At 39.0% G+C, this 9,703-nt stretch overlaps 1 protein-coding gene across 1 annotated transcript in view; it reads right to left on the bottom strand.

The window, feature by feature from the left end:
- TTN (titin) overlaps positions 1-9,703 on the bottom strand; it is a 244,973-nt gene that overhangs the window by 45,366 nt on the left and 189,904 nt on the right. The window contains exons 268-284 of the mRNA XM_030019102.1: positions 7,946-8,221; positions 7,531-7,830; positions 7,138-7,440; positions 6,599-6,898; positions 6,186-6,473; positions 5,797-6,093; positions 5,405-5,707; positions 5,006-5,311; positions 3,923-4,210; positions 3,528-3,818; positions 3,146-3,433; positions 2,395-2,985; positions 2,199-2,303; positions 1,508-1,705; positions 1,127-1,423; positions 416-1,003; positions 25-327 (exon numbers count right to left, since the gene is read on the bottom strand). Coding sequence (XP_029874962.1) covers positions 25-327; positions 416-1,003; positions 1,127-1,423; positions 1,508-1,705; positions 2,199-2,303; positions 2,395-2,985; positions 3,146-3,433; positions 3,528-3,818; positions 3,923-4,210; positions 5,006-5,311; positions 5,405-5,707; positions 5,797-6,093; positions 6,186-6,473; positions 6,599-6,898; positions 7,138-7,440; positions 7,531-7,830; positions 7,946-8,221 — 5,322 coding nt within the window. The remainder of the gene's footprint in view (positions 1-24; positions 328-415; positions 1,004-1,126; positions 1,424-1,507; positions 1,706-2,198; positions 2,304-2,394; positions 2,986-3,145; positions 3,434-3,527; positions 3,819-3,922; positions 4,211-5,005; positions 5,312-5,404; positions 5,708-5,796; positions 6,094-6,185; positions 6,474-6,598; positions 6,899-7,137; positions 7,441-7,530; positions 7,831-7,945; positions 8,222-9,703) is intronic.

Raw genomic sequence — 9,703 nt, 5'->3', positions numbered from 1 at the left:
AAAAAGAAAAGGCATGGTACTAACATGCAACATCCTTGCATATGACTGAGTTTGAAGCATCGCTTGGTGGTCCAACTCCTGCTCTATTTTCTGCACTGACACGGAATTCATATTCATTTCCTTCCAGGAGACCAGTTACTTTGCATCTAAGATCTGAAACTGGTTTCTTTGTTGCTCTGACCCATCTTAAACCTTTCTTTTCTCTTCGCTCCACATAGTAACCTGTGATTTCACTTCCACCATCATCTACCGGCCTTTTCCAGGTAACTGTGACAGTATTTTTAGTCACATTTGTTACTTCTGGTTTTCCAGGGGGGCCTGGGGGACCTGTTAAGGAATAAAAAAGTTAAACCAAAAATCAAGTCTTCAGAGATTAATAAAAACACACTGGAACCTCTTAGCTTGTTCTACATACCAAATCTATCCACCATTTTAACTGGTTCTGATTGTACTGCTTCACCCTTGCCGTATTGATTTACTGCTGAGACACGGAAAACATATTCATTTCCTTGAATGAGCTTGGTAACAACATGCCTACAACTTTCAATATTTTCAGCAACCAATGTCCAGAGCAGTCGGCTAGTTTCTCTCTTTTCAAGAACATATGATTTGATTGGTGATCCACCGTCTTCTGCAGGAGGTGACCATGTAAGAGTCGCTTTTTCTGCTGAAACATTGCTGATCTCAATAGGCCCTGGAGGTCCTGGAACATCTAAAACTTTCACATGTATGCTCTCCTGCTTAGTGCCAAAAGGATTGGTTGCAGTGATTGTGTATTCTCCAGAATCTTTTCTGGCTGCATATTTGACGGTTAGAGTAGAAGAAGTTGGTGTGGTTTCAATGTGCACAATCTCTGAAGGTCTAAAATCTTTTCCAGCTTTTGACCATGCTGAAGTTGGAGGTGGTTTGCCACGGATACTAATGGCAGACACTGTAATGGTGTCTCCTGCTTTTACTGTTAAACCTTCCTTCAAAGTAGGATCGATAACAATGCTTGGTGCCTCTGTCAAAACAAACAAACAAACAACCCTGATTGTTATAACAAGAACATGGGGGGGGGGGGGGGGGGAGGATTTTCTATTAATTATTCAAATAAAATTCTACATTTTTAATGCCATCCACATACCATACTCATCCTTGCATATTATGGTGTCTGTGGGTTCAGATGGAGGACTGATAGCTCCAGCAGTGTTCTTTGCTCTAATTCTGAACTCATATTTGGAGCCTTCAGTGAGGTCAGTTACAGTAAATGCACAGTCTGGAACATTCACATGATTAGCTTTTGTCCAAGTCTTTGAGGGTAAATCACGCTTTTCAACAATATAGCCAGTTAACTTATGTCCACCATCATATTTTGGTTCTGTCCAAATGAGTGTTACTGAGTTCCTAGTTACATTGATAACTTCAGGTTTCCCAGGGGGATCTAGAAGAGAAAATAATAAATAGTGATCAAACAAAAGTTATTTCATATTTCAGAATTTTCCTTTTTATTCTCCTGATGACTTACCAATAGGATCAAGTGCCACAACTGGTTCAGATGGCAGACTTGGTTTACCTACTCCAGCCAAATTGATCGCCATTACTCTGAATTCATATTCCAGACCTTCAGTTAACCCTGTCACTCTGAAATCTTTCATTCTTATTGGTGTTTTATTTGCTCTCTTCCACAGAAGACTATTTCTTTCTTTGACTTCAATGTGATAACCTAGAAGATAAATGGTGAGATGAAAATATGAGGGGTTTTATAGAAATTTTCATTTCTCATAGCATTATGAGACATCATACTGCCTGTATGGCATGTCACACAGGCATTGTGCAAGAGGAACACCGAAAACCAGATTGAGAAATGGATGTGGACATACATTACAGATGTAAGTAATTGCAATGATGAGATGTTTGTAAATGCAAATTGTTAATTTTATAGACCCAAGTAATGTAACATATAGGTGACTGTTTTTCTTTCTTTAGATGTTTTGGCTCTGTGCAAAAATATTGTTTCTCAGATAGTGTTTTCCTGACTTTTAAGTTAAGTTTTTTTAAAAATTCATCATGGAGAAAGAGTAGGAAGTAAAACAGTCAATCAATCAATCAATCAATCACTCAATTTGAAGCATAAACACCTGAGTTTTATCTTACCCTTTGACAGAGAGAAAGAACTATTAAGAACTGAAATACTAGGGAGGCTTTGGGGGATATACCTGTGATTGGTGAGCCTCCAGTTCTTCTGGGATCAGTCCAAGTTAAAGCTACAGATTCATGCCGAACATCAACAATGTTGGGAGGTGGAGGAGCATCTGGCACATCTAAACAATATAAAAAAAATGCAGTAACATTAAAAATAAATATCACCCCTAAAACATTTTTTTTCAATTTTGAAAATCAATGGATACTTACCAAATGGATGTTTTGCAATGACAGGGTCAGATTTAAGACCTTCACCTACTCCGTATTTATTTTCAGCCCTGATCCTGAATGTATATTCATTTCCTTCATGAAGTCTTGTAACTCTAAATGTGGTTTTCTGGACTGCAGAGGCACAAGTCACCCACTTATTGTTTACATTATCTCTCTTCTCTAGGACATAGTTAGTGATTTCTGAACCACCATCATCTTTTGGAGGGCCCCACTTTAAGGTTACGGCATCAGCTGTGACTTCTTCAAATTTCACCGGACCTGTTGGTATTCCAGGTTTGCCAACAACTTTCACAGAAATAGTGCCTTCCTTGCTGCCAACAACATTCTTCAGAGTTATTGTGTATTTTCCAGCATCAGCTTTCTGGCAGTCATATACCACAAGTGTGGTGTTAACTGCTGTAGATTCAAATGCAACTCTTCCACTCTCAGTAAGTGCCTGGTCTTCATCTTTCTTCCAAGTTACAGTTGGGACAGGCTTGCCTTTAATTGGGATTTTAAGACGGAAATTGCTACCCTCTTTAGCTATATAGCAGAAATCAGGTAGATCTCTTAAATCAAGATCAGGTGCCACTGTAAAAATAAAAGAAACCGGTTATTCAACTATGCATAAACTCTGTGATAAAAGTAAGATGCCATTTTAAAGGCATTTAAAGGTAATGAAAGTAAGCATAAAATAAATGTATTTGGGGTAAGTGAAGCATTGAATTAATGATCTTAAGTTGCTTCTTACCAACATCATCCCTTGCCACTATTGTGAGCTCTCTTGGGGTTCCATATCCAGCATCATTTTGGGCTCTCACTCTGAAAGTGTATTCTTGTCCTTCTTTTAGATCTCTCATTGAAAAATGGAGGTTCTTTGACCGCATGACTTCTTGCCATTTATCTTCACCAATCAGGACCTCGACAACATATGCAAAAATACGGCTTCCACCATCACTGATAGGCTTTTTCCATACTAAATTGCATGATGATTTTGTTACAGCTGAAGCTTTTAGATCCACAACTGGCCCAGGTGTTTCTAGAAGGAAGAAAAGCATAGTAAGTGTCCATTCAAGCTAAAAATAGAAATTATTTGAATACCAAAATAGGTGAAATGGAGTCATTTTTCTTACCAGAAGCTTTAACAGCATCACGAGTTTCACAGGGGTCACCAATACCATATTCATTTTCAGCAAAAACCCTGAAGAAGTAAGATTTGCCTTCTTCTAAGTTGGTTATCCTGCAGCTTGTCTTTGGACATTCTGTTGTTACTGTGGACCATGACTTTCTTTCTGCATCACGTTTTTCAACGACATAATTTGTGATTGGACTGCCACCATCTATTAGTGGAGGTTCCCATGTAATGAAGGCAGAATCCTTAGATGCCTCCTTTACAATCAGGTTAATTGGAGGCCCTGGAGTATCTAGATAAACACAACCCCACATTTGATTTAGTAAACAAAATAAAAAAAAAATTCCATTAAAAAGTTAACAAATACATTATAATAGAGAAAACCCTGACACTTACCAAGTACTTTTACAACAATGGTGTATGCCTTTTTGCCACAGCTGTTCTCCAGACTGAGGACATATTTTCCAGCATCATATTTGTTTACATTTTCACAACGCAGGAAGGTATCAAAATCAGTTGATTTGATGTCTAATCCTTGTCTATCTCTTAGGTTGGCACCCACTTTAGACCACGTAATCTTTGGAGGTGGACGTCCTCTTACTGGCACATAAAGTCTCATTGTGACTCCAGCACGCAACACAAGGACTTTCCTTAGTTCAGCATCAAGTTCTCCTTCAGGAGGAACTGTGTGTTTAACGAAAACCATGCAATTAAAACATCATCTTTAAGACTATCACTAAAGTTACTGTGACAAAAAGTCCCTCTCTGCTGGCATTTCACTAGATTACCAAACTTGTTCTCATGCCTGTGATGATGTTGGTGAGTTAGTGACCCAACTCCCATTTCAAGATAATTTGCAAACTTGGCTTTTTTTTTCACTGATTTCACTTCCTTTTTTTCTGCCTTTTCCACCATTTACATTACTTGTCATATGAAGAAGTATCCTATGCTCTCTAGAATTCAAAAGAGTTTCAAAGCTTCCTGGACTGTTCTGCTTATCTTGAACCAAGACAGTTCTGTGAAGCAATGCTTTTGTACATACAGCAAAATACATACAGAAGCCAACATGGCTCTTAAGGAATATGTGTCATACGATTAAATAGTGTGCACATGGATACTTAGAATAGTAATCTTGGCTTCAAATGATTTAGAAGAAATAAAGAAGACTGAAAGTTTTTAGAAGAGAGATCTGAAAAGTCTAATTTTAGCATTAGAGAAAGAAAAAATTCTTGAAGACACAAAATAGGAGGCAGAAGAGTATCTAGCATAGAAATGAAAAAAGCAGACACCAGTCAGATTCTACTCACTTCCTACCTCCCCTATTCTCTTCCAAATTAACCACTTTTAGCCTACATTTTTTGAGATATGACACATTCAAAATTAATCTGCTTCTGTGATCTGTGACAAACCCTGTCTTTGGAACCCATCTCATAAATTAAAACAAAAGTCAACAAGGTAATTTGTGTTCAGTGAACATACTTAAAATGTCTTTGGCAGTGTGTTTATCAGGAACATCACTTGGATCACTGTATCCAATCTTATTGACAGCATAAATGCGGAACTGGTACTCTGTATCTTCTATCAGCCCTGTTACCACAAATCGTGTAGCCTGTAAGTTCTTGGGTAGATTGCATCTGACCCAGTTGTCTGTGTCAGCTCTTTTTGCTTCCACTAGATAACCAATAATAGGGCTTCCTCCATCATATGCTGGTTTGCTCCATGACAGGCTTATCGAATTACGAGTAGTATCAACCACTTTCGGGAAAGCAGGTGGGCCAGGAGGATCTGAGAATTAAAATATCATAAAGTTATCGTACCAAGTGCTGTACAAAAGTATTTGGAAATAACCATGGAAAATATCTGAGAATTTTGGCTTACATTGAGGATCACGAGCGTACACTGCTTTAGATGGTGCACTAGGCTTGCCAGGTCCAGCCTTATTCAATGCTATCACCCGGAACTCATATTCTGTTCCTTCTTGGAGTCCAGTAGCCTTAACAGTTCTTTCAATGACAGGCTTTCTGTTTACCTTTGTCCAGTTAAGAGCCTTAGTTTCACGCTTCTCAAGCATATAACCAGTTATTGGGGATCCACCATCACTAGCTGGTGGCTTCCAGCTAACAGTCATAAAGTCTTTCGTTACATTGCTAATTATCGGTGGATCACAAGGTCCGGGTACATCTGTGAAGATGTAGTTGAAAGTTATGTTCACATTCATAAGTGTACACAAAAAAACGGTGACTAATGAAGCTATCCCACAAAGCACTTACCATATGGATTCTTAGCAACTGCTGGTTCAGTCAAGATAGGATCTCCAACACCATATTTGTTTTCAGCACATATGCGGAACTGGTACTCATGTCCTTCTATTAGTTTCTCCACTGTGCAGCTTGTAATGGGTATATTGGCACTGACTTGGGCCCAGTTTGGTCTACTTGTTTCACGCTTGTCTACAATGTAGTTAGTAATTTCTGAACCTCCATCTTCCAGAGGAGGCTCCCAAGAAAGCATTGCACGATCCGCATACATATGTTTGATTTTAACGGAGGCCGGTGGACCAGGCTTATCTAGAAGAATTAACATCACATTGTTATAACTCTATCTCTTGCTATATCATTTAACTATAAATGTATTTATTAACAGACAGTCTTTAGCTTACCGAGTACTTTAAGCTTAATGGTTGCTGACTTTGATCCACTTGCATTTTCAGCAGTAATAGTATAGTCTCCTGTTTGCTTCCTGTTAACACTGAACAACTCAACTGTAGCAAGATTTCTCTTAGTGGTGATCTTAACACCCTCAGTTGGCTTTAAAACTTCTCCTTCTTTCTTCCAGCTGATTGTTGGCATCGGCTTGCCATATACATTTGCCTCCAGACGCACATTAGTTCCAGCTTTTACTGTAAGCTGTGATTGCATAGACAGATCCAGCTCTATTCTGGGGGGAACTGAAAGGAAAGAGCCAAAAAGTTAATAAATCTAGTAAGAGATAAACATCTTATTCTTCACATGAGTGTTAGTTAAATATGCACAGACTCTTATCAGAGTTCTCAAATGCTTTTACATTTCTTACCATTTTCTGGATGAATGGTCACTGGATCAGAAGGTTCTGAAGGTCGGCTAATGTTAACTGCTGTCTTGGCAATTGCTCTAAATTGATATTGAGCATTTTCTTCCAAATCAGTAGCAGTGTATTCTTCTAGGGGTATTTGATGTGGAGTTGTATTGCACCGAACCCACTTATCACCAGGTAATTTGCAAGCTTCAACAAAGTAGCCAATAAGTTTGCTACCACCATCATGCTTTGGTCTTGTCCATACCAGTGATACAGTACTCTTAGTGACATCAATAACTTCAGGTTTTCCAGGGGGATCTAAGGCAAATAAGATCATGTTAGTCTGTTTGGCCAAAAAAGCTAACATATTTAAAAATGGCTTTAACAGTGCTGGATCCTATTTACAGCATACCCACACAGTGCGCTCACAGTGCAGTCACAGTAAATGTGAAAATATAAACATAAGGACAAACTGACGATCATAAAGAGTTGCAGATATATTGAAAATGACCATAAAAACAGTAGTCTGTTGCAAATGATTGGTATGTTTGACTTACCAACTGGTGCTCTTGCTGTGACAAACTCAGTTGGTTTACTAGGTTTACTTGCTCCAGCTCTGTTCAATGCATAAATTCTGAAAGTATACTCAAGACCTTCGATGAGCCCCACACAAGGGTATTCTGTGGAGCGCACAGCTGTGTCATTAGCTTTCACCCACAGTAAACTGTTCCTTTCTTTGCGCTCAATGAGATAACCAGTGATTGGACTGCCTCCATCACTATCAGGTTTATCCCAGGCAACAAAAATGCAGTCCTTATTGACCTTGGTAATACGTGCATTTTTTGGTTCACTAGGAACATCTAGAAAAAAATACAAAGATTGATATCAGTCACATGCTTTCTTACTAGGAGGACTAAAAATAGAAATGCTACTATCAAAAACTGACATACCAAATGGGAACCTTGCAATCATCTTGCCAGAAGTAAGCGGCTCAGAAATCCCAAAACGATTTTCAGCACGAACACGGAACATATACTCTTCTCCAGGAATCAGTTTTCCAATTCTGCAGCTTGTCTTTGTGACAGAAGCTAAAGCTGCTACCCAGTCTCCTCGGCTTACATCACATTTCTCAACTACATAGTTGGTAATATTACTGCCACCATCTTCGAGAGGTATATGCCATGCAAGAGTGCAAGCATCAGCATCTATTTCAGAAATATCAAATGGAGGCTGTGGTGGACCTGGTTTATCTGCACAAAAATGTATATTAAGAAAAAACGGGTTGAAAGAAAATGGCAACCACTAGAATATACTAAAAATAGTTTTGTATAAAGCTGGGTTTAAAAATAATCAAATGGAACATACCCATGACTATCACTCTGATTTTCTGACTATCAGTACCAGAGCTATTTTCTGCAGTAAGAGTGTAAAAATCAGAATCTTTTCTAGTCACATCCTTAATAATAAGAACAGAAGACTTTTCTGCTTTATGCACAGCAAGGCGACTGGATGTAAGTACATCTTGATCTCCTTTCAACCATTTACAGACTGGCTGAGGCTTCCCATATACATGAGCTTCAATTCTCAGTTTCTTTCCAGCTTTAATGTGAACGTGATCAGGCATCAGAATCTTAGGTGGGACTGAAAAAAAGTCACACACAGACACATAAAATCAACTTCTGTAGCATATTAATTTACTTTTTCTTATGTTTTCATATGCAAGTTCTCTGCTTCTCTCTCAAGTGGAATCACCAGTAGGAACGACCTGATAATTTTTAGTTTAGGTTCCACTTTGTCCTGGTTTCAGCTGGGATAGAGTTAACTGTCTTCCTAGTAGCTGGTACGGTGCTATGTTTTGAGTTCAGTATGTGAAGAATGTTGATAACACTGATGTTTTCAGTTGTCGCTAAGAAATGTTTAGACTAATGTTAAGGATTTTTCAGCTTCTTATGCCCAGCCAACGAGAAAGCTGGAGGGGCACAAGAAGTTGGCACAGGACACAGCCAGGGCAGCTGACCCAAACTGGCCAACAGGGTATTCCATACCATGTGACATCCCACCCAGTATAGGAACTGGGGAGTGGGGGCGGGGAATCACCGCTCGGGGACTAGCTGGCTGTTGATCGGTGGGTGGTGAGCAATTGCACTGCACATCATTTGTACATTCCAATCCTTTTATTATTGCTGTTGTCCTTTTATTAGTGCTATCATTATCATTATTAGTTTCTTCTTTTCTGTTCTATTAAACCATTCTTATCTCAACCCACAAGTTTTACTTCTTTTCCTGATTTTCTCCCCCCTCCCACTGGGTGGGGAGGGAGTGAGTGAGTGGCTGCGTGGTGCTTAGTTGCTGGCTGGGGTTAAACCACGACACATTTATGGGCAGCTAGAGATTCTGCAGTGGGCAATATCTATTCCAGTCTTACATTTACATTCTTGTACAGTTTATAAGAGAATATTTTTGAGTTTGGATTGCCTTCTCACATGTTTATGTAGAGACTTGTGCACTATTAATGCATGACACATAATTCCTCTTTATATCAGGAACATGCTGTTGCTCACTTATTGCTGACTTTCTACAAGACGAACATGAAGGAGGAGAAAAGCAAGACTGAAGTTCTCACTGAACTTAACCCATTTACACAGTCAATCTTTTTATACTCTTGAATTATTCTTCAGGTAGAGCCTTCTCCTACTTCTTTTGCACAAAATCTTTCTGATTTCTTCCAAAAGAAACCTCGCAGTATGTTTGGTGTACTTTCGTTCATTTGGTGTAGTTTGCATTCTCTTTTGCTCCTGTACCTCTCTCTTCCTCTTTCCATGTCACAAATGAAGAAGGTTCTTCTCATCTGCCCCTTACCCCTACACCTTCCTGTGCCTCAGGGACCCTACAACCTTAATTAGGCCAACTTGTCCTCCCTGCCTTTCGTTTTACAGTCTCAACCAAGTCTACAATATAAACAACTTGTTTTCTCTTATCATCTTAAAACAGCTCCCACTTTTGGCCCCATTTGTCTCTCAAAATACCACTCTGACTCTTTTTCTCTTTTATTTTGAGTTTGTTGAAGGTACTTATTATTTCTCCTTAGTTCCTATCTTCTGGTTCCAGCTGAAACCATACCTG

This window comes from Aquila chrysaetos, chromosome 6, assembly GCF_900496995.4.
Source record: "Aquila chrysaetos chrysaetos chromosome 6, bAquChr1.4, whole genome shotgun sequence".
Lineage (NCBI taxonomy): Eukaryota > Metazoa > Chordata > Aves > Accipitriformes > Accipitridae > Aquila > Aquila chrysaetos.
Note: the sequence above shows the minus strand (reverse complement) of the source record. Positions and strands in the feature narration are given on the sequence as shown.